Source organism: Mizuhopecten yessoensis, unplaced genomic scaffold, assembly GCF_002113885.1.
Source record: "Mizuhopecten yessoensis strain PY_sf001 unplaced genomic scaffold, ASM211388v2 scaffold9651, whole genome shotgun sequence".
Classification (NCBI taxonomy): domain Eukaryota; kingdom Metazoa; phylum Mollusca; class Bivalvia; order Pectinida; family Pectinidae; genus Mizuhopecten; species Mizuhopecten yessoensis.
The window spans coordinates 1613409-1639659 of record NW_018408154.1 but is presented as its reverse complement, the minus strand read 5'-3'; the positions used below and the strand labels follow the sequence as shown (position 1 = coordinate 1639659).

Here is a 26251-nt window from a genome sequence, read left to right as displayed (position 1 = left end):
AATAGAAAAGACACCAGAACAACAGGAAAGATAGAATTCTTGAAAGAACAGCTGTAACTTTACAAAGGTATTTCTCAGGTTGATTTATATTTTAAGAAGACAACATATAGCACTAAACTTGACATAAACAATCGAAACTTCCATCTAGGACTGCCTTGAACTGAAATAACAAACATCAGAAATGAACAGTTCTATTTAGACCTTGTACCAGTTGCCTCCGACATCAGGAGTCAAACCCGACCAATCAGCACAACCGGGCTCAAATGCTGTCTAACGCTCTAGACTTCTTTAGCCGGGAAGACATCATAACCCCACAAAGAAATCAGAGTTCACATCTAAGAAACTGTTCGCACGCTCAAATTCTGATTCTAGGCTAAAACTATTTTTTTCCGTTCCGGTGATAATAAAATTTCATATTTTGTCTATGACTTGGAAGAATTTTTGGGAGCGTTTAAGCCGAATACTGTTTCCAATTTACCTTTTTACCGTGTCACATCATATAAGCGTGTTACAAGAAAAAGAACAGAACCCGTGCTCGGACATTTGAATAGTTTCATGAATACAGGTCAAGATTCTAAAGAGGGTACGTCTGTCATGTACGTCACATGTTAACTGCTACATCACCTGCCGAGGCATACAAATCACCAACGAACTACAATGCCTTTAAGCTTCAAATATTGAAATAGCATTGAAGGAAATCCTGTTATGACGACGACGATGTAATATTCTTTCAAAAAGAGGCCAATCACGCAGACTACATTGACTTAAGTAGGTCATTAATCAGCACATACAGTGCTCAGATCTTTAAAAGGTATCTGGAATAAAACAACGGTCACTTAGGTTGTTACTTCTAAGAAAGGAAAAAATGTCCTATTGCGGGTTATTACACAGATCACGGTAGCGATGTACGTCTTATTGTGGGTAAGTGTCAGAGTTTGGTAGGAAGATGTTATATACAAAATATTTTAAGTGTGACCTTAGTTTAACACGAGGAACGGTGGTAGAAGTCAAACATTGAGTGAGCACTTGTGGAATTGTGATTTATGTTATAAAACATGTAATATCGAACAGTCTATGAGGACAACAACCACAAAACATTTGGTTGTCAACATCTTCTTAGCAACAGCAGCTCAAGGGAGACTACTTCTGCTATAAATTGTATGTACATCTCAATATGTTCTAATCCGTCAAGTCTTTTTCTCACCAACATATTGCATAAAATTTCGTTTCTTTAAAGTAAGATAAGTGCGAATAAAAAAAGTCAACACGTTATATTTTAGATGGATTTTAATGACTGAAGTATTTATTCATAAAATAAACAAACAGTTTATGGGATAAAGTGAGAAATTCTGTAGATAACAGACAATTTTATCGCCATCATGCAAACCGATAGATATCAGCAAACAGCAGAACTGCCTTTATCATTTTATAGCAAATTGTCAGAAATAAACTAGATTAAAAAAGAATCAATATTAAATAGCACATATTTGCGAACTTCTACTGGGAACTGCACTTTTTGCAAATCAAAATATTTCAATGCAAACAAACCCGAGAAATAAAATTAACAGTAAATTAAAATTTGAATTAAAAATATTCTTGCTCTAATTTGATCATGTGTTTTCACCGTCAGTACTCGTTCGTTGCATGCTAAGTGTATAACATATATATCACAAATATTTATGGTGGAAAGTCTGACGATATTAAATGTGGCCCAAACTAATGAAACAAAATGCAATACAAAGCAAAAGTATAAATGCATCTAAGAGGAAAGTAGAGGATAATAGCAGAACTACACGCAAAGCATATCAGCCAAAACGTGTATTATACCGACAGTTAACGGCGTTGTATATGACAATACTTGTATTTTGACTTTATGTCGATTTGTTCATAATATAACTTTGAAAACAACATCATGTTGCATGAAACAAATAGAAATATACCCAAACAATTCCCTTTAGTTGAAATACGGTCTCAGTTACATTTTATAAATGTTAATCAAAGTGAACGGAAACAAACTATAAATAAATTGAATTTGAAGCAAAAGACATCCAAGTATTGCAAATAAGATCAATGTTTCTTTTGTTACTAATGCTTAATTTTACCATCAGTCACAAACACAAAATAAATATATTTTGTATCAACGTAGTGAAGGTAAATTATTTACATATTAATAATAATAAAACTAACACCACTTTGATTATACGTATTATAATTCAATGCATAATTCAGTACTAAACTATCAGGAGTATATATGTAACTGAAAACTAAACGTATACAACGTGTCTATATATAAATAGAAGTCGTATTCTATCCTAAATATCGAACTAATTCTTTGATTTGTAGTATATGGAATTATTTCACAGAATAATCTGTTCATCTAACAATTCAATTCTAGAGATCTCGCAGAATATTTGGGGGAAGTCTGGCATCGAAAACAAACAATTCCGGCCTTGTGATAATTGCGTCAATAACTGCCAACATATTTAACTTATTTTAAATAACAGTATACAAACAATAAGGCAAGTAGACAGACTTGATTAGGTTGTTTATATCTTTATTGCGGCAAATACATTGCAGCTGTATTATTGTTTTCCGTTAGATATTGATTTATATACAAATTTTGAACTGTCTTTAGAAATATTTCTGTATATATTTTTTAAGTACCAATATATTTTTTAAGAAAACTACTTCATAGATGATACTCAAAGCAACAAATAATGAAAACAGCATATTAGATAGATATGTCACTGCATAGAATAAACTGGTATATACCGCAAGTGTTGTCAAAAGATAACATTTAGATCACGCATTGTCAGAAGTCAAATAGTTTGAGGTTAAAATGCGAAAAATCAATTCGACCTTTGACCTTTTATCGTAATTTGACTTCTGGTCTTTTAATGCTATCTTGATCTGTCGGCAAGTTTCCGGACAGACAATATTGCATTGATTATTTTTGCAATGATAATTGTCCTCGTGAAGCATTTGCCTGTGTTGTCAACCGTTTTGTCTATCAATAACTATCTAAAATATACCTTAATGTTGTTAATCTATTTATTCTATTTACGGTATTTTATTTACTTAAAAATGAGTCTGATTTTTTGAATGGATTTTGTTTGAATAAAATGCTTTGATTCTGAACTTTGTACAGAAACTACTTAAAAATAGAAAATAACGGAATCCTGTAAATTATCACTAATTCTAGTTAACTCATGTTTATTAAAATATATAACTAAAATACAGTAAGCGAAATATACAATTAGGACCACGAACCGTCACTTTCCAACCATATCAGGCAAACCAGATATTGTACACACCATGTCAATCGTTTTCCTGCTATCATCACCATTTAAATCTATAAAACATCAAGAGAGAATTAATAAAACATTAACAAAGTATTTCATATTAGCTATTTAAGAGATCGGACATTATATAACCTGAGCACAAACACATATATCAAAATGTACAAACGTAGTTTATATTGTTGATTCCTACTTCATATAAAGATATAATCACAAATATATATATAATCCTTATGTACATAATTTCTTTACATAATTTCATTGAATCATTTAAATGCCAGTCCACAGTAGGTGTAAGATGTACCAAACAGACGGGTAAAGTGACTGGAATGGCCCCACGTGACTTTCCGTATGAGGAGTCACACTGAGTAAGCAGCAATTCCTCTCCTGTAGGACAAAGATGAGTCAATGATTGTTTTCCATCGTGAGTGTACATCATAGACACCTATTTAGTAATTAACAAAATGACGTATATAAACCTAAATGAAACTTTGTTTTCTAATTACGTATATGCAAGTTTATTCTTCTGTGAATTTTAAATATTTTAAATATGTACTTGTTTTATCACTGAACCCCTTGTTTTAAATATATATTATGTTTACAACTTTGTATATAGAATTTGATTTCAGAATGCCATGATAAAGAGTATTTACAAATACATTCTACAGAACTGAACAGTCATAGTTAAGAAGAAGCATGCAAAAGTCATTATCACAAATATGTTAGTTAGGTTTGTCAATTTTCTAAACATCATGATATTGTCGTTGCAATAGGGAATAATGATAAAAAATAATGTGGTGAACCTAATTAAAACATATGCAAATTATTTAAGTAGCGTTACCACGAAAATCAAAAATACAATCTTAAATATCTGACAGTCTTTGTAACAAATGTGTGCTGAACACGTTAGCTTGGTTGACTGCTAAGAAAGAGTGTCTTTTGCATCACAAAATTACGAGGAATTAAAAAAATGCATATTGTTTCTGACGGAGAATTGTGATGTGGTACTCTGAAAACAATATAATTAGGTTTGATCAATTTACAGAATATTTTACTAACATTGGTGTAACGAGTGCATCTATTTAATAACATGCTATGACCATGAATTTACACAAAGGCACGCAGGACGATAGGGTAATGCCACAGAACTTCGACACGGATACACCACGAACATTGAATTGTCCAACAACGAAAAACGATGATGCAAAAATCCCCCTTATGATATACACGATACAATTCTATCATAAATAAATCTCGTCAGCCTACTGCCCTCTTCAGTTCGATTACAATACGGGCTCATGTTTATATATCAAAGGCCATCAGTGGATGTTACAAGTTTTCCAATTTGAATCAATGGTTGATTTTGTATAAGCGTGAAAAAAGATAAATTTATATCAATCAAGCCTCGGTTGCTTTGCTGCTCAATGAGTCATACACATACGTGTTTCATGTATGAAAATGTGTTACCTGTCTATAAATGGAGTAAACGTTTTTGAGAATGATCTAAAACAGAGCAAAACAGTTAACACGTATTTGCTTATATACCTTACAATGATACTGACATGAAAGATAAATATAATGTATGTACAATATATACATAAAGTGTAACTCTACAATAATCACACAACAAAATAAACGACAGATGTATAGTTAAGTTATTATCGTAAAATATCGGAATAAATTTAAGGTATCTTTTCTAAATTAGAACTAATCTTTGAACACATTAGAATAAACGATTTAAAAACTTATTATGGCAGGGAAAGAAAGATCAAATAATCGTTATCTCCAAAATCATCAAGTTCCTTCTATAAGGTACGAAAAATCAGTCGAAACATTCTATCTACAAAACATTCCTTTTTTATCATCTTCAATTGTGGCAATGGTTTCTTAGATTTTTAAAACCCGTACAGCTGCTTATTTCCGCGGCGAAGGTTTCAATTTCGCGAATGCATGATAATTCACAAATGCAACTTTTCGGAAGAAAGAAAATATGATAAACACAAATCTTATTTATTGAACGTTATTTCTGAATAATACATAGAAGGTCGATGTCGAATCGGTCTCCATGTTCGGAATCGATAAGAATATTATAAAGATACTAAATCGAAACCAACAAACCTATCTTAAGACAAAGAAACAAACTGAATCCAACAGAGGTCTTACTGTACAAGTGTTTGGTATTCCAGAGATTCACAAATAATCAAATTATTGCGAATAATATTTGGATACCATTCGCGAAATTTCATAACAACGGAAATTAGCAACTATACAGTTACGTTTCGTTTCATGTAGGAAAGTATTTCATACATTTTAAAGTTTTTACTCATAATGATTTTTGTAACATTCAAATCTAATTCGTTTTCACTTGTGAAGGATGATACTTAATTCATATTTAATTAAAGATGTTTAAATCAGTGGCACATAAATTGGAAGTGGAGCATGGAACAAAACTTGTTATTACATCACTTGAGAATGGTTTTGGAGAAACAAGCAGCTAGCTAGAGGAGTCCAGTGATCCATTAGTTGAAGGGAACACGTTGTCTAAGACATGTTCAGCGCCTCGCGGTAACGGCATGCCAGTACTGGACCCAGAGCTGGTGCTCAGATTGTCATTGCTTCCGACAAATACATCTGCAAGATCGAAGAAAAAAAAAATCTCAATTGATCTAAACAACAAATTAACAGTTTTAATAACAACAAATACATCAACTAAAACATAACGACAATGACTATATATAAAGTAATCGTTCCAGATATAAATAACAACGTCACCAAACCCCAATGAAATTCAGCAAAAATACATATATATATCATGAGGATTCAGTTATTAAAGTCAAGAGTAATTCTAACTTATTATAAAATATTCAAACTGTCTGCCGCTTCGAACAAAATAATTAAATGAATGACTTATCGTGAAATCTGAAAGATATTAAATCGAGCACGTATAATTAAATACCATACCAGTTAATATCCTGACATAAGTAATCTGACGAGAACACAGAAGTGTTAGCGTTAACGGAAACCATGACTTGCTAATTCAAATGTAAGCTAATAATAGTATAATGGTATATAACAAATAACAGCTCATTTACGACTTAAATTGCGATAACCGATGAGGTGAAATCTGACATGGCCAATGAAGCAGAGTGTCAAACCTCCATCTGTGAACCTATAGGACATTTTTATAACACGTACTGACCTTCTATTAAACATTTCTAGCTCGCTGACGGCTTGAACACGAGAGCATGGAAATAGTCTGACAACTCGTTGTTTACAAATAGTAACAGAATAGTGGGAGTGAGTTTATTAAAAAGGCGATTCATTTAAACTTATTCGATTTTGTCCACCTCAGTGCATCGCATCATATGCCCGACTTGCATATGGCTTGCTGTCATGCCAGATTTCTTTTCATACGTGATCAAGGTCAACATTCAATTACTTTAAAAATGTAATTTTTGTGTGACAATTGTACCATTAGGTGTCAAAGTTGGAAAATAAACTGTTGAAATAGTGATATGTGAACGCCATTCTGACTGAGTTCTTCGTCTCCTACCTGTCGGGTTAGCCAGTGCTGTGCCTTATTAAAATTGTAATTGCACAAGACACTTGATTTTGTAAGCATAATTCTGTAATACGTTATGTCATAATCACGTACAACAAGAGATCAGGTCGTTTATCACGCAGGTATAATTTAAAGAAATTATAATCAGTTTCACTTACTCTACAGAAGTTTATTGAACAGAATATCAAAGTCAGTAGTTCCCTAAGTTTTTTGTTTTGTTTGAAATACCTTGATAGAAATAACAAAGAATCAAAAAATATTTTTTAAAAAGTGTTCTAACTTACTGTTCCACCTTTACTTGAAAACCATTGAACAATGACAAATGCAATAAATTGGTTTGCAATATCCATCTACCTGGGTGGAGGTTCCTTATAATACGTCTAAAAACGCCAGTTAATTGTTACATTAAAAACCAGATGTAATGTCTGTAGCACACACGAAGGTTATTATTTCAATTCCTAAGGCGTTTATTTAATATTACAACGAACTTCGGAAACATGGCGTAACAGAATAGAACAACACGCACTTTGAATGATCCAGGTGGCTGGTTTGCGTACTGCTATTTAATTTATTTTGTTTTAAATCTTATTAGATCCATTTTAGAATTCCGTAAACCTTGTTTGTAATCAATGACATTCTTCTGTCAATATTCCCATTAAACACGAGTTAATTGACAGCTCAATCAGTTAGATCTGCTTACGTCACAAACAATTCAAAATGCATCATTCGTTTTAAAACATGTCAAGACACATGAATTGAATTTTGGTTCTGCGAACAGAGTTGCTATGGAAACATAGTTATAATAGTATTGCTGCTTTTGTTCCTCACTTTAAAAAATGAAATGACTGAAACTAGTGACATCTGACTATGTGAGCTTAGAGACACGAACAAGTGATATGAAAAAATGTCAAATGACTTTATATGGAGATATCATTGCTGATTATGAAGACATCAAAATAAAATGAAATGAAAACGGCAAGTATCTTCAAGATTATATAGAATATTACATTACGTTCAAATATATGTCTAGCATACTTATTATCAATACCAAGTTATAGTCTCAGATTAAAAAAATATCACTAAACACTATCTTACATCTTTCATGGCGGTATTATGGGGTTGTTTTTTCACTCTATCCTAGCAAACTAATAACGATCTATAAAGGTCCCTCACAAATCCATCTTAAAGGCTTTCTTTTGTCATTTGTAGAGACTATTTTGATGGAAAATCCATTAACCATTGAGGATTGGGAAGATCTAGACAACAGAAAAACATAAATTACTCGGCACATGAAACAAAATGAAATTCGGATAGATAGCCGAGTGCTGGCTGGTAATTCACCCGGGGTATAAAGACAATCACAAGCGGCGTGTAATATTTGACGACAGAGTATGGAGCTCGTCTAATTCAGGAGTGTCATACCATCATTAACATGGCCTTTGACAACAGACAGCCAGATGTGACCTTATAATTATAGGTAGAAATTGGGTCTTAAGGTCCCTGGCATTCTATTTAATACCCACCATAAATCTATCCAAACGCTAAAACATATATTGCAACTTGTTTTAATATCTGCCTCTGTCACAGGTGTAGTCTTCAGTTTTATGATTATTAAAGCAAACATATAAATGAGAATCCATCTTTGACAAGATCAGCTATCAAGTTATTAACCCGTGGCCATGGATTTGCTACCCAATTCGTGACTTCTCCAACAAAACAACGACACGGTGATACTTGAAGATTAAGTAACAGTAATTACGGGATGAACATAAAACCCTTACTTCCAGATCTTACCCGTGGTGATGGAATTAGCCTTTCATGTAAGGATAAGTGTAATTAGTTTTCTTTGGTCACAGTAACAGGGGGAGTTTTCTCAGATTGGGGATTAATGAAAATGAATACACATTAGTTGTAAATACCCTGGGAACGTGACTTGGCTCAAAGCGATATGGTATACTAAGTATAGCTAGGCTCTGTTTTCATTATCTTATCTATAAATACAATCTAAGGGCAATTTTTCGGAATTGCAATCTGAGAGAGCAAATTACCAACGACATGTAAATTGTACATGAAGTATCAGTCCCACTTTGCCACTTTGCTTCTTTCTGATAAAAAAGATGATAGGTACTATTTTTGCTCTACATGTATTACATGTTGGACTGATTTTATTATGGTCTTTAAAAAAAATATTCATTTTGTTGTACTCTATGGACACGTACTGGACTAGCTTGTTACAACAAAGTAAAAATTGATATGTACTATTGCTTTAACATGCAAATGTCTACTTTGTTTGTGTTGCTTTACTATGTACCTAATGCACTGTATTGCTTTACTATGGACCTGATGCACTGTATTGCTTTGCTATGTACCTAATGCCCTGTATTGACTTACTATGTAACTTATGCACTGTATTGCTTTGCCATGTACCTAATGCACTGTATAGCTTTGCTATGTACCTAACGCCCTGTATTGACTTACTATGTACCTAATGCGCTGTATTGCTTTACTATGTACCTGATGCACTGTATTGCTTTGCTATGTACCTAATGCACTGTATTGCTTTACTATGGACCTGATGCACTGTATTGCTTTGCTATGTACCTAATGCCCTGTATTGACTTACTATGTACCTAATGCACTGTATTGCTTTGCCATGTACCTAATGCACTGTATAGCTTTACTATGTACCTTATGCACTGTATTGCTTTGCCATGTACCTAATGCACTGTATTGCTTTACTCTGTACCTAATACACTGTATTGCTTTACTATTTACCTTATGCACTGTATTGCTTTGCCATTTACCTAATTCACTGTATTTCTTTACTATGTACCTCATGTTTGACCTGGTGTTCTTTTTTTTTTTTTTTGTTACTTTATGCACTGTATTGCCTTGCCATGTACCTAATGCACTGGATGGCTTTACCATGTACCTAATGCGCTGTATTGCTTTACTACGTACCTGATGCACTGTATTGCTTTCCTATGTACCTAATGCCCTGCATTGCCTTACTATGTACCTAAGGCACTGTATTGCTTTACCATGTACCTAATGCGCTGTATTGCTTTGATATGTACCTTATGCGCTGTATTGCTTTACTATGTACCTAATGCACTGTATTGCTTTACTATGTACCTAATGTTTGACTTGATGTACTATGTTGCTTTACTATGTAACAGATGTACTATGTTGCTTTACTATGTACCTAATGCATTGTATTGCTTTACTATGTACCTAATGCTTGACAAGATGTACTATGTTGCTTAACTATGTACCTAATGCAATGTATTGCTTTACTATGTACTTAATGCACTGTACTGCTTTACTATGTACCTGATGCACTGTATTGCTTCGCCATGTACCTAATGCACTGGATTGCTTTGATATGTACCTTATGCACTGTATTGCTTTGCAATGTACCTAATGCTTGACTTGATCTACTATGTTGCTTAACTATGTACCTAATGCAATGTATTGCTTTACTATGTTCCTAATGCATTGTATTGCTTTACTACGTACCTAATGCTTGACAAGATGTCCTATGTTGCTTTACTATGGACCTAACGCATTGTATTTCTTTACTATGTACCTAATGTTTGACTTAATGTACTATGTTGCTTTTCTATGTAACTGATGTAATGTGTTGCTTTACTATGTAACTAGTTTGCCATGTTGCTTTACTATGTTACTGATGTACGGTGTTGCTTTACTATGAAACTGATGTGCTATGTTGCTTTACTATGGACCTAACGCATTGTATTTCTTTACTATGTACCTAATGATTGACTTGATGTACTATGTTGCTTTAAAATGTAACTGATGGACGGTGTTGCTTTACTATGAAACTGATGTGCTATGTTGCTTTACTATGGACCTAACGCATTGTATTTCTTTACTATGTACCTAATGCACTGGATTGCTTTGATATGTACCTTATGCACTGTATTGCTTTCCTATGTACCTAATGTTTAACTTGATGTACTATGTTGCTTAACTATGTACCTAATGCAATGTATTGCTTTACTATGTATCAGATGTACTATGTTGCTTTACTATGTAACTGATGTACTGTGTTGCTTTACATACTGATGTACAGTGTTGCTTTACTATGTAACTAGTGTACTATGTTGCTTTACTATGTAAATGATGTACAGTGTTGCTTTACTATGTAACTGATGTACAGTGTTGCTTTACGATGTAACTGATGTACTGTGTTGCTTTACATACTGATGTACAGTGTTGCTTTACTATGCAACTAGTGTACTATGTTGCTTTACTATGTAAATGATGTACAGTGTTGCTTTACTATGTAACTGATGTACAGTGTTGCTTTACTATGTAACTGATGTACTATGCTGCTTTACTATGTAACTAGTGTACTATGTTGCTTTACTATGTAACTGATGTACGGTGCTGCTTTACTATGTAACTGATGTACTGTGTTGCTTTACTATGTAAATGATGTACAGTGTTGCTTTACTATGTAACTGATGTACAGTGTTGCTTTACATACTGATGTACAGTGTTGCTTTGCTATGTAACTAGTGTACTATGTTGCTTTACTATGTAAATGATGTACAGTGTTGCTTTACTATGTAACTGATGTACTATGTTGCTTTACTATGTAACTAGTGTACTGTGTTGCTTTACTGTGTAATAATATGCTGGGTTGCTTTACTATGTAACTAGGGTACTGTGTTGCTTTACTATGTAATAATATGCTGGGTTTCTTTACTATGTAACTAGTGTACTGTGTTGATTTACTATGTAATAATATGCTGGGTTGCTTTACTATTTAACTAGTGTACTGTGTTGCTTTACTATGTAATAATATGGTGGGTTGCTTTACTATGTAACTAGTGTACTGCGTTGCTTTACTATGTAATAATATGCTGGGTTGCCTTACTATGTAACTAGTGTACTGTGTTGCTTTGCTATGTAATAATATGCTGGGTTGCTTTACTATTTAACTAGTGTACTGTGTTGCTTTACTATGTAATATTATGCTGGGTTGCTTTACTATGTAACTAGTGTACTGCGTTGCTTTACTATGTAATAATATGCTGGGTTGCCTTACTATGTAACTAGTGTACTGTGTTGCTTTGCTATGTAATAATATGCTGGGTTGCTTTACTATTTAACTAGTGTACTGTGTTGCTTTACTATGTAACGGATGTACGGTGTTGCTTTACTATGTAACTAGTGTACTGTGTTGCTTTACTATGTAATAATATGCTGGGTTGCTTTACTATGTAACTAGTGTACTGTGTTGCTTTACTATGTAATAATATGGTGGGTTGCTTTACTGTTATAACTATTTACTGGCTCCTCTACGCTGTATAACTGTATATAGATGGCAGCAGGATGTTGCATATCATTTGAAATGATTATTGTAGCGTTGGTAAACAGAAATTATATTATGGCATAATATTTTTTTTAAAGACATATATGAAATTTTGAAAATAAAGTTCCCTCTTATTCTCATTCAACTTTTATGCAAAAAATGTAATGATTATCGATAATCAAAATTACAAATTCTCTAAAATCATTTTTTTTTAATTTATTGAAACTTATATCCTACATTAAAGACTGTATTTTAGACATGTAAAATATTATTTTCTGACAAACTAAGCTTGGGAGAGGGCCTTGTAAATTGTAAGAACATGTGCCAAATACCTTTGACAGTTAAATGTCAATAAAATATGTTTGAATAAATGAATGACAGTCTAAGCAAAATGACAGTCTAAGCAAAATGAAGGAAGACTGTATGGGACATGATTTTAACAGCCACATGCCCTTATACGACATTGTAATTAATGTACAATAAGCAAACATTTTTATTAAATTTTAGTAAAAATAACAATCAGCTAGCCATTGTCTTCAACTGTAGTAAAATTATTAACAGTTAAACTTTGTATTCTTGTGTAGTAAACTTATAGTCAGCTTAATTCTGCTTTATGATTGTTGGAAAAACATTATCAGCTTTTCTTTATATCATAATCGAAGTAGATACACAACAATCAGCTAACCTTTATATCTCAAAACACATTGTCATAACGATGTCATAACGATGTCACAATATTTGTTCTGTGTTCTGTACGTAGAATCCATCAAAATCAGTCACATGCTCAATTTTTGTGTCTCATCAACAATTATGGCATCATTGGTATCGAATCAACATATGAACATCCTCAATGTTGAGTAGAGTACTATAGTGTATAATCTTAATACGGATATCACTAATGATTCAGTTTATAGAAATGTGTCTAGAAGGAAATTTTTAACGATGTACTCCTCTAAGTATTCCTGTATTAAGCTCGTTTTCCTTTTTTATTTTTAGAAACTGGAGTAACATGTAATGGCATAAAAGAAAATGCATGAATAAACAAGTTTATGTCCATGTGTTCGTTTATGTGCTTTGATCTATACTAAGAGGCCAATTTAACATCACATGATTTTTTATATTTTTTTCAACGTACACAGAACAAATTACACAATATATTCCAAGTGTATTATCAGGAATCTATAAATGTTTGCCCCATTGATAAAATTAGTATTTCCTCTAAATGATGAAAGTGAAATTGCTTCAATTTAAACTCAGAAAAGCATTTAAGGTTATATACCTGCCCCTTATTTTTAAAAGATTTTTTCCCACCATTTTTGCAGATTTAATGATTGATATAAAAAAATTGCAATGAAACTCTTTTTAATATTCAATGGATCACTTCTTAATGCATATCTACATATGATGTACTTCCACTGTGCCAAGTTAAAAAAAACAACACACACAGTCATGAGGAGTTAAGGTTTAAAAGGTTTCCAGAGCAGAAATATAAAGTTTCAAGGGCCAAAATGCCAGGAACATTGTTGAATCGCAAATCACTTTGTTGATGCACATCTACATATGATGTACTTACACTGTGTCAAGTTACAGACAATCCAACAGAACGGTTTACGAGTTGCGCTCACAATGTTTCTGGACAGATGTTTGCTTTTAAAATTGTTCATAATTTGTTAAGTTTTATAAAAATATGTTACACTACATCAAACTATATCTGAACGTGATATAAACCTCAAAAAGTCTATCCTTAGGTGACAAATACCTCTCTACTATATAACGCCTAGCCTATCACAATGCAAGAATCCATTAGTTGTAATAGGTCTGGTTTCATTATTAAAAGTTGCATGGATTTCACAAACATTCGTGTATTTTTTATATGAAATAATATGCCAGTTTGCATTAAAAATGACCCTTGAGGTGCAGCTTTTTTCCTGACATTTTTCGATGAAATGAATAATTTTAATCTGGCACCTAACAGTAGCATGCACTTTGTAATGAACATTTCAAAACCGTATGCACTTAATTGGAAATCACTTAGGAGTGTTGCGGAAGTGACTTAATCTTTAGGAAGGTCAAAACACAAACAGGAATCTGGTATAAATTCTTATCACATTATTATCATACCACTTTATGAACAAAAGCATAACAGGAGGTCCAACAGCGCAAGCTTGGGAGAGTGCTGATAAACCTGCCATGCTCAAGAAAAACCAAACAAGTACCTTTTTTCAACAATGATAGAATTCATTCCCCCTGAAAGTAATCAGCGGTTGGTTACTATAGTCGAAAATGACTTGCAATTTTTCGACCTAATTCAAACTACAAAAATTATCAACTTTCAAAGCAAGACATTTACTCATAATAAGGATCGATACATGTAACTTTTACACTCTGACTGTAACAATGTTTTTTTCTGCTCTTAAATAATATCTTAAAGGGAAATTAATATCTAACATGTGCATATAATTGGAAGTTGATTTATATCCACAATCAGTGCTTTTTCTATAGTTGAAGATGAACATACCTCATTAATGTTTACAAAAGGTCCAGAGGGCCTGTATCGCTCACCTGGATATCTAAGCAATCATGGCAAAATATTCTCCAAATAACAGGGAGAGGGCCAGACCCCAAAGCCAATTTGTGTAGCATATCTGTATTTGATTTTTCATGCCTAGCAATTGTATATATGGTTATAGGATTGGGACCTCAACAGTCTCAAAGTTGTGACTAGGTTCCTAGGGGTGTGGCAAGACCCCAGGGTCTATTCTAATATAATGATTGTGTTCTTCTCTTTATACCCAGCAATTGTAAATATTTAGTTTTGGGTTCTCAACCATTTCAAAGTTATGACCCAGGGACTTAGTCTCCAAGGGTGGGGCCAGACCCCAGGGCCATCCTGAAAACGTATGTGCATTCATCTCTTTATACTCAGCAATTGTAAATATGGTTATAGGGTGGGGATGTCAACCATTTTCAAGTATTTTTGGCCCCATCCCTTAGCCCAGGGGGTCAATTTGTACAATTGTTTATCTCCACTACCTAGGGATGTTTCCAACAAAATAAAGTTGATTTCCATCACTTAGTTCCAGAGCAGAAGTCATTTAAAGCAATATAGCAAACTAGCCCTTTTTGACTCCACCCCCCAGCCCCATGGGGTGTAAACCCCACCATTTGTACAATTTTTAATCCCCACCACCTAGGGATGCTTCCAACTAAATATTGTAGATATCTATCGCTTAGTTCCGGAGAAGAAGTTGCTAAAAGCAATACATGTGTATAACCAAATTACCGTTTTTGGCCCCGCCCCTCAGCACCCTGGGGTCAGCCCCACCATTTGTACAATTTTGAATCCCCACCACCTAAAGATGCTTCCAACCAAATGCTGTTGACATTTTTCTCTTATTTCCAGAGTAGAAGTCGCTTAAAGCAATATAGCTAAATTATTCTTGTTGGCCCCGCCCTCAACCCCTTGGGGGTCAGCCCCACCATTTGTACAAATTTGAATTCCCACCACCTAAAGATGCTTCCAACCAAATGCTGTTGACATTTTTCTCCTATTTCCAGAGTAGAAGTCGCTTAAAGCAATATAGCTAAATTATTCTTGTTGGCCCCGCCCTCAGCCCCCTTGGGGGTCAGCCCCACCATTTGTACAAATTTGAATTCCCACTACCTAGGGATGCTTCCAACCAAATATTGTTGATATCCATTGCTTAGTTCCAGAGAAGAAGTCGCTTAAACAAATATAGCCAGGTAACCCTTTTTGGCAACACCCCTAATACCCCTGGGGGGTTAGCCCCTCTATTTCAATCCCCGCCTCCCATTAATGCTTCCAACCAAATATGATTGATATCAAGTACATAGTTCTAGAGAAGAAGTTGGTTATAGCAATGTAGCCAAATTGACCCCTTTTAGCCCCGCCCCTTAGTTCCCTAGGGAACAGCCCCACCATTTATACAATTTGAATCGCCACAACCTAAGGATACTTCCAGTCAAATTTAGTTAAATTCCAATCAGTGGTTAAGAAGAAGTTGTTTGAAGAAATTGTTAACATACGGACAATGGTGTATGATAAACCCATCACTAAGAAATCAATTGTAAGAGAGACAACTCATACAATGAATTTTTAAGCATCATACAAGAAATAAATCAGTATATTTGACTGACTAGGTAAGTTAAGGAAATCCGTATGAGTATATTTTATACTGGCTTCGTAGAAAATTAATGATTAAAACTTCTAGAGATCAATTTATATGTGTAATACATTATCAAAAGTATAATTGAGGTATTAAACTATTACCAGATTTTGTTCCTAATTTTTTTTACAGTATTCTAACTAAAGTTGCTAACAAATATTAACATACAAGTTTAATGTAGGCCTACATAACGAGGATAAACACTGCAGTCAGGGTTTACATGTCCTAACATAATGAGGATAAACACTGCAGTCAGGGTTTACATGTCCTAACATAATGAGGATAAACACTGCAGTCAGGGTTTACATGTCCTAACATAATGAGGATAAACACTGCAGTCAGGGTTTACATGTCCTAACATAATGAGGATAAACACTGCAGTCAGGGTTTACATGTCCTAACATAATGAGGATAAACACTGCAGTCAGGGTTTACATGTCCTAACATAATGAGGATAAACACTGCAGTCAGGGTTTACATGTCCTAACATAATGAGGATAAACACTGCAGTCAGGGTTTACATGTCCTAACATAATGAGGATAAACACTGCAGTCAGGGTTTACATGTCCTAACATAATGAGGATAAACACTGCAGTCAGGGTTTACATGTCCTAACATAATGAGGATAAACACTGCAGTCAGGGTTTACATGTCCTAACATAATGAGGATAAACACTGCAGTCAGGGTTTACATGTCCTAACATAATGAGGATAAACACTGCAGTCAGGGTTTACATGTCCTAACATAATGAGGATAAACACTGCAGTCAGGGTTTACATGTCCTAACATAATGAGGATAAACACTGCAGTCAGGGTTTACATGTCCTAACATAATGAGGATAAACACTGCAGTCAGGGTTTACATGTCCTAACATAATGAGGATAAACACTGCAGTCAGGGTTTACATGTCCTAACATAATGAGGATAAACACTGCAGTCAGGGTTTACATGTCCTAACATAATGAGGATAAACACTGCAGTCAGGGTTTACATGTCCTAACATAATGAGGATAAACACTGCAGTCAGGGTTTACATGTCCTAACATAATGAGGATAAACACTGCAGTCAGGGTTTACATGTCCTAACATAATGAGGATAAACACTGCAGTCAGGGTTTACATGTCCTAACATAATGAGGATAAACACTGCAGTCAGGGTTTACATGTCCTAACATAATGAGGATAAACACTGCAGTCAGGGTTTACATGTCCTAACATAATGAGGATAAACACTGCAGTCAGGGTTTACATGTCCTAACATAATGAGGATAAACACTGCAGTCAGGGTTTACATGTCCTAACATAATGAGGATAAACACTGCAGTCAGGGTTTACATGTCCTAACATAATGAGGATAAACACTGCAGTCAGGGTTTACATGTCCTAACATAATGAGGATAAACACTGCAGTCAGGGTTTACATGTCCTAACATAATGAGGATAAACACTGCAGTCAGGGTTTACATGTCCTAACATAATGAGGATAAACACTGCAGTCAGGGTTTACATGTCCTAACATAATGAGGATAAACACTGCAGTCAGGGTTTACATGTCCTAACATAATGAGGATAAACACTGCAGTCAGGGTTTACATGTCCTAACATAATGAGGATAAACACTGCAGTCAGGGTTTACATGTCCTAACATAATGAGGATAAACACTGCAGTCAGGGTTTACATGTCCTAACATAATGAGGATAAACACTGCAGTCAGGGTTTACATGTCCTAACATAATGAGGATAAACACTGCAGTCAGGGTTTACATGTCCTAACATAATGAGGATAAACACTGCAGTCAGGGTTTACATGTCCTAACATAATGAGGATAAACACTGCAGTCAGGGTTTACATGTCCTAACATAATGAGGATAAACACTGCAGTCAGGGTTTACATGTCCTAACATAATGAGGATAAACACTGCAGTCAGGGTTTACATGTCCTAACATAATGAGGATAAACACTGCAGTCAGGGTTTACATGTCCTAACATAATGAGGATAAACACTGCAGTCAGGGTTTACATGTCCTAACATAATGAGGATAAACACTGCAGTCAGGGTTTACATGTCCTAACATAATGAGGATAAACACTGCAGTCAGGGTTTACATGTCCTAACATAATGAGGATAAACACTGCAGTCAGGGTTTACATGTCCTAACATAATGAGGATAAACACTGCAGTCAGGGTTTACATGTCCTAACATAATGAGGATAAACACTGCAGTCAGGGTTTACATGTCCTAACATAATGAGGATAAACACTGCAGTCAGGGTTTACATGTCCTAACATAATGAGGATAAACACTGCAGTCAGGGTTTACATGTCCTAACATAATGAGGATAAACACTGCAGTCAGGGTTTACATGTCCTAACATAATGAGGATAAACACTGCAGTCAGGGTTTACATGTCCTAACATAATGAGGATAAACACTGCAGTCAGGGTTTACATGTCCTAACATAATGAGGATAAACACTGCAGTCAGGGTTTACATGTCCTAACATAATGAGGATAAACACTGCAGTCAGGGTTTACATGTCCTAACATAATGAGGATAAACACTGCAGTCAGGGTTTACATGTCCTAACATAATGAGGATAAACACTGCAGTCAGGGTATTACGATGTCCTACATAATGAGGATAAACACTGCAGTCAGGGTATTACGATGTCCTACATAATGAGGATAAACACTGCAGTCAGGGTATTACGATGCCCTACATAATGAGGATAAACACTGCAGTCAGGGTTTACATGTCCTAACATAATGAGGATAAACACTGCAGTTAGGGTATTACGATGCCCTACATAATGAGGATAAACACTGCAGTAAGGGTTTACATGTCCTAACATAATGAGGATAAACACTGCAGTCAGGGTATTATGATGTCCTACATAATGAGGATCAACACTGCAGTCAGGGTATTACGATGTCCTACATAATGAGGATAACCACTGCAGTCAGGGTTTCATCCAGCTTACATGCTGCAGTCAGGGTTTACATGTCCTACATAATGAGGATAATCACTGCAGTCAGGGTATTACGATGTCACTGCAGTCAGGGTTTACATGTTCTACATAATGAGGATCAACACTGCAGTCAGGATTTCCATGTCGTAACATAATGAGGATAGACACTGCAGTCAGGGTATTATGATGTCCTACATAATGAGGATCAACACTGCAGACAGGGTATTACGATGTCACTGCAGTCAGGGTTTACATGTCCTAACATAATGAGGATAAACACTGCAGTCAGGATTTACATGTCGTAACATAATGAGGATAAACACTGCAGTCAGGGTTTCATCCAGCTTACATGTCCTAGCTAACTTTCTTGTGAAAACCAATGAAGAGTAAAATGACATTCAACTTTTAGATAAAGCATTAATGTATCAAACATTGACACTTAGAAGGCAAGAATTTACCTCCTTACTCTGTCACTGCTCCCGACCAATCACTGGTCTAATGAATATCATCATGATACCAAGCCTACCTGTGACCAACATAATTAATAAGTATGTACCAGGTACTGTTACAATGTGTAATGTCTGCACATCAACACCCCCTCCAGAGAGAAGTATGTACCAGGTACGGTTACAATGTGTAATGTCTGCACATCAACACCCCCTCCAGAGAGAAGTATGTANTGTAAACCCAACCCTCTCCATCAACAAGTGTTACAGGGCTGTTTAATGTTACCAATTCATCTATAGATACATGTAAACCCAACCCTCTCCATCAACAAGTGTTACAGGGCTGTTTAATGTTACCAATTCATCTATAGATACATGTAAACCCAACCCTCTCCATCAACAAGTGTTACAGGGCTGTTTAATGTTACCAATTCATCTATAGATACATGTAAACCCAACCCTCTCCATCAACAAGTGTTACAGGGCTGTTTAATGTTACCAATTCATCTATAGATACATGTAAACCCAACCCTCTCCATCAACAAGTGTTACAGGGCTGTTTAATGTTACCAATTCATCTATAGATACATGTAAACCCAACCCTCTCCATCAACAAGTGTTACAGGGCTGTTTAATGTTACCAATTCATCTATAGATACATGTAAACCCAACCCTCTCCATCAACAAGTGTTACAGGGCTGTTTAATGTTACCAATTCATCTATAGATACATGTAAACCCAACCCTCTCCATCAACAAGTGTTACAGGGCTGTTTAATGTTACCAATTCATCTATAGATACATGTAAACCCAACCCTCTCCATCAACAAGCGTTACAGGGCTGTTTAATGTTACCAATTCTTCAGACAGTTCAGAATTTTCAAATTAAGCTATGTATGATTATATTTTGTTAAATTTTTATTCAATTAAAATGATCATTAAATATATTCTGTGTTGATATCTAAACATAAATATTCTAGCATTGTTATTTTAAAATTAATGCAACAGCAAATTCATATTTTATGCAATTGACCACAGAGCTATCGCATCCAGTCCATTAAAAACTTATGATTCAGCAACCTGGAATAAAATGACTAAACAAAAAGCTTATATCTTCACTAATCCTGCACATAAACCACCGCTGCATTACTGGGAAACATTATCATATGTCTGTGTATTTCCAAATATGTAACATGCTTTAAGAGGGATTATATTCTTTTAATTAAGCATAGAATGTGTTTATATAAAGACAAGAGAACATAGACTCTCCTAATATAGATATCAGAAATAATTATTGACACCTTAATTAAATGAGAATATGATCAAACCCGGAAGTTTTTTGCCACTTTATCTTTGTCCCTGGGTACTCCTCTCAATCAGTTATAGACTAATCTGGCATCATATATATATGTAGAGGACAGGCCATCTAATAGTGTACTATACCTGTTTCTAAATAATAATCCCATCTTTCTTAATTTTTTGTGTAAATGGTGAAACCCCAGCTGATCATCATTAGAATAATTGTGGCTTATTTCTATTTTAGGCGATTTTAGGAGAAAGTTGTGATTTGATTGATAAAATATATTTTTTTTATCTAAATCCAACTCATGTACATGAAAGCTTATATAGGCTTCACTATTAGTGATGGAGAACTTACCGTTACTTATACTAGAAGGACCCCCTCCCTTAACTGGTGATTCCAGCATGGCCTCCGCTAACGTCTCCTTGATTCTGTCCTCTTCCTCCTCACTCCCTCTCGGTTGCTTGGCAACTGTTGACTCCGCCCAGCTACTGTACACATCACACAGGTTTGGTGACAGTTCAAAACTCCCTGTAGGAAAAGTCGGATTTAATAAGGATTGTTCCAGAAATAACCGTATTGGAGGGGTAGGAGGCACTTTTTCAGAGACCAAACCACACGTCCAATATTTAATATGATCTAATACGAGGAATTGTAGGTAGATCTGGTTTTAAAACCCCCATCCTTTATGTAATAATACAGGTGCCTCCCACCTCCCCGTATGATTGATTATGGAAAAGACCTAAGATATCTACTTGCTAAAATAATCTGCACTTTGTGACACCATACTTAACCATAATCTGTGCCTTGTGCTTCGTTATTAAACCAAAATTTGTACTTCGTGATTAATTACTAAACTAAAATCTGTGCTTTGATTGCAACACCATTCTTTTCATTGAAAAATACTTCTTTATAGAAATCAGTGTAGCATCAAAATTAAAATATTGAAATTGATGAAATCAGCATGAAAGTTTTAAAAGAGCTTGCATTGCTTCAATTCCTAAATTTTCAAACATTTACACCCAATATGCATCATATCAAACAGGAATTCTACAAAAGACTTACCAGCCTCTATAAGCAGTGCTGTACTATAGGGGCCCTTCCCTGGGGGTGGGGTGCTATCACTGCCTGACAGGCGTCGGTACGCTGGTCGAGCTGTTGGCATGGCAACAGGACTGGAGCGGGCTGGTTGTATCCTGCAGCAGAAATCATTTTAATTATCATGGTTGAATACGTTTATTTGAAGTTTTAAACATCTTAAAGGAAGAATTTATAAGCTTTTATACAAATTTAGGTAATAAAAATTCACTTGAGTAGACAAGGACTACTTTTTGAGTCCACAGGTGACTTATAAACATATGATTTTACGAGCAATCCATGACATAGGATAATGATATGCGATTTACTTTAGACTTTCCAGGTCAACCTCATTAGACACAATGTCCATAGCGGACACATTGGCCTCAGGACTCTGTGAGAGGAGAGCAGAAGAGTTGGAGGACAGGACTGTGGTGTTGTGCACATTCTGGTAGGTTTTGAAGGAGAACTGGGGCCCCATCCACAGGCGCCGGTGGGGGCCAACATGTGTTATAATCTCCACCTGGGACAACCACTGCTCCTGAAGCTCCATATCCTTGGTACCATGGTCTGATGATAGACTGTCCTTTGAATCTGCCCGGGTCACTGGGTCAAGGTCACCAGTGTACACATCTGTGGAAGGAAAGATGTATGACATAGAGATGTTGAGCTGACAGAAAAAGTCGAAGATATATTACCAGAACAGAAGTTATTGCAACAGGTAATATTTTGACATAAAAACATGTAAACCAATAGCATAAATATGTATGATTTCACTAACTCATAAGACTTTTGTGTACTGGGAAACTTTTGCCCAGTCAGATATTGTCCCTTTGCTGATAAAATCCATGTTCACCTGGTGTTAATTTCGCCCTCAAATTTTAAACACTGTCATTACTATATTTTGTATGTTGTGTACTAATATTCACTGTCATGATAAATTTGCCCTCATTTGGGAAGTGCAAAAAAGGCAAAAGTTACACTGAGGCAAACATTGCCTGGTGTACAGTAACATAAGAACTATAACTACATGTTTCTAAATGGTTTTAAAATCATAGTCAATACCCTGACACAATATTAAAGTGGAAAGTACCAGTTATTTACCTGGCAGAGTTGTTGGTTGTTGGGTGGTCACAGCCTCTGTGGCCTGCATCAAAGGGTTGTTGGATACCAGTGGTGGTCGTATCTCCTCTGCTGTTTTTGGTCTTTGAAGGTTCCATTGTATATATCCAGTGGCTAGAAGCTCAAGGGGCGTCTCCTCCGACCCCTTGTCTACCACAACCTTGGGTCGGGGCTCCAATACATACTCCACCAGTGTGCCAGTCTGACACATCACAAACAGGGAGTCTGTAGCACGCTTACCCTCTACAATAAACGAACATACCATACTACAATAGTGTACCAGTCTGTCACATCACAAACAGGGAGTCTGTAGCATGCTTTCCCTCTACAACAAACGTACATAACATCCTACAACAGTGTACCAGTCTGTCACAGTCACATCACAAACAGGGTGTCTGTAGCACGCTTACCCTCTACAACACACGTACATAACATACTGCAACAGTGAACCAGTCTGTCACATCACAAACAGGGCGTCTGTAGCATGCTTTCACTCTACAACAAACGTACATAACATACTACAACAGAGTACCAGTCTGTCACATCACAAACAGGGAGTCTGTAGCACTCTTACCCTCTACATCACACGTACATAACATACTACAACAGTGTACCAGTCGGTCACATCACAAACAGGGAGTCTGTAGCACACTTACCCTCCACAACACACGTACATAACATACTACAACAGTGAACCAGTTTGTCACATCACAAACAGGGAGTCTGTAGCACGCTTTCCCTCTACAACACACCTACATAACATACTACAACAGTGTACCAGTCTGTAGCAAGCTTACCCTCTACAACACACGTACATAACATTCTACAACAGTGAACCAGTCTGTCACATCACAAACAGGGAGTCTGTAGCATGCTTTCCCTCTACAACAAACGTACATAACATCCTACAACAGTGTACCAGTCTGTCACAGTCACATCACAAACAGGGTGTCTGTAGCACGATTACCCTCTACAATAAACTAACATAACATACTACAACTGTGTACCAGTCTGTCACATCACAAACAGGGTGTCTGTAGCGCGCTTTCCCTCTACAATAAACGAACATAACAAACTACAACAGTGAACCAGTCTGTCACATCACAAACAGGGAGTCTGTAGCATGCTTTCCCTCTACAACAAACGTACATAACATACTCCAACAGTGTACCAGTCTGTCACAACACAAACAGGGAGTCTGTAGCACGCTTACCCTCTACATCCAGTGGCTAGAAGCTCAAGGGGCGTCTCCTCCGACCCCTTGTCTACCACAACCTTGGGTCGGGGCTCCCATACATACTCCACCAGTGTGCCAGTCTGACACATCACAAACAGGGAGTCTGTAGCACTCTTACCCTCTACATCACACGTACATAACATACTACAACAGTGTACCAGCCTGTCACAACACAAACAGGGAGTCTGTAGCACGTCTGTAGCACGCTTACCCTCTACAACACAGGTACATAACATACTACAACAGTGTACCAGTCTGTAGCAAGCTTACCCTCTACAACACACGTACATAACATACTGCAACAGTGAACCAGTCTGTCACATCACAAACAGGGAGTCTGGAGCACGCTTACCCTCTACAATAAACTAACATAACATACTACAACTGTGTACCAGTCTGTCACATCACAAACAGGGTGTCTGTAGCGCGCTTTCCCTCTACAATAAACGAACATAACAAACTACAACAGTGAACCAGTCTGTCACATCACAAACAGGGTGTCTGTAGCATGCTTTCCCTCTACAACAAACGTACATAACATACTCCAACAGTGTACCAGTCTGTCACAACACAAACAGGGAGTCTGTACCACGCTTACCCTCTACAACACACGTACATAACATTCTACAACAGTGAACCAGTCTGTCACATCACAAACAGGGGGTCTGTAGCATGCTTTCCCTCTACAACAAACGTACATAACATACTACATCAGTGAACCAGTCTGTCACATCACAAACAGGGAGTCTGTAACAAGCTTACCCTCTACAACAAACGTACATAAAATCACAAACAGGGAGTCTGTAGCACGCTTACCATACTCCACCAGTGTGCCAGTCTGACACATCACAAACAGGGAGTCTGTAGCTCGCTTACCCTCTACAACACACGTACATAACATTCTACAACAGTGAACCAGTCTGTCACATCACAAACAGGGAGTCTGGAGCACGCTTACCCTCTACAATAAACTAACATAACATACTACAACTGTGTACCAGTCTGTCACATCACAAACAGGGTGTCTGTAGCATGCTTTCCCTCTACAACAAACGTACATAACATACTACAACAGCGTACCAGTCTGTCACATCACAAACAGGGAGTCTGTAGCACGCTTTCCCTCTGCAACAAACGAACATAACATGCTACAACAGTGTACCAGTCTGTCACAACACAAACAGGGAGTCTGTAGCACGCTTTCCCTCTACAACAAACCTACATAACATACTACAACAGTGTACCAGTCTGTCACAACACAAACAGGGAGTCTGTAGCACGCTTTCCCTCTACAACAAACGTACATAACATACTACAACAGTGAACCAGTCTGTCACATCACAAACAGGGAGTCTGTAACAAGCTTACCCTCTACAACAAACGTACATAACATACTACAACAGTGTACCAGTCTGTCACATCACAAACAGGGAGTCTGTAGCGTCCTTACCCTCTACAATTAACGTACATAACATACAACAACAGTGTACCAGTCTGTCACATCACACACAGAGAGTCTGTAACCCGCTTACCCTCTACAACACACGTACATAACATCCTACAACAGTGTACCAGTCTGTCACATCACACACAGAGAGTCTGTAACCCGCTTACCCTCTACAACACACGTACATAATATACAACAACAGTGTACCAGTCTGTCACGTCACAAACAGGGAGTCTGTAGCACGCTTCCCCTCTA

The 26251-nt window shown here is 36.2% G+C and overlaps 1 protein-coding gene across 2 annotated transcripts in view; it reads right to left on the bottom strand.

Annotated features, from left to right (window-relative positions):
- Positions 1 to 1272: 1272 nt before the first annotated feature.
- LOC110458547 (breast carcinoma-amplified sequence 3-like) overlaps positions 1273 to 26251 on the bottom strand; it is a 39587-nt gene continuing 14608 nt past the window's right edge. Inside the window, exons 16-21 of one of the 2 annotated variants that reach the window (XM_021510299.1) lie at positions 23295 to 23555; positions 22520 to 22823; positions 22179 to 22309; positions 21471 to 21644; positions 14422 to 14452; positions 5809 to 5930 (exon numbers count right to left, since the gene is read on the bottom strand). In XM_021510299.1, coding sequence (XP_021365974.1) covers positions 5909 to 5930; positions 14422 to 14452; positions 21471 to 21644; positions 22179 to 22309; positions 22520 to 22823; positions 23295 to 23555 — 923 coding nt within the window. In that variant the 3' untranslated portion in view covers positions 5809 to 5908. Of the gene's footprint in view, positions 5931 to 14421; positions 14453 to 21470; positions 21645 to 22178; positions 22310 to 22519; positions 22824 to 23294; positions 23556 to 26251 lie in introns of both variants that reach the window. The other variant, XM_021510298.1, reaches the window with a different exon arrangement.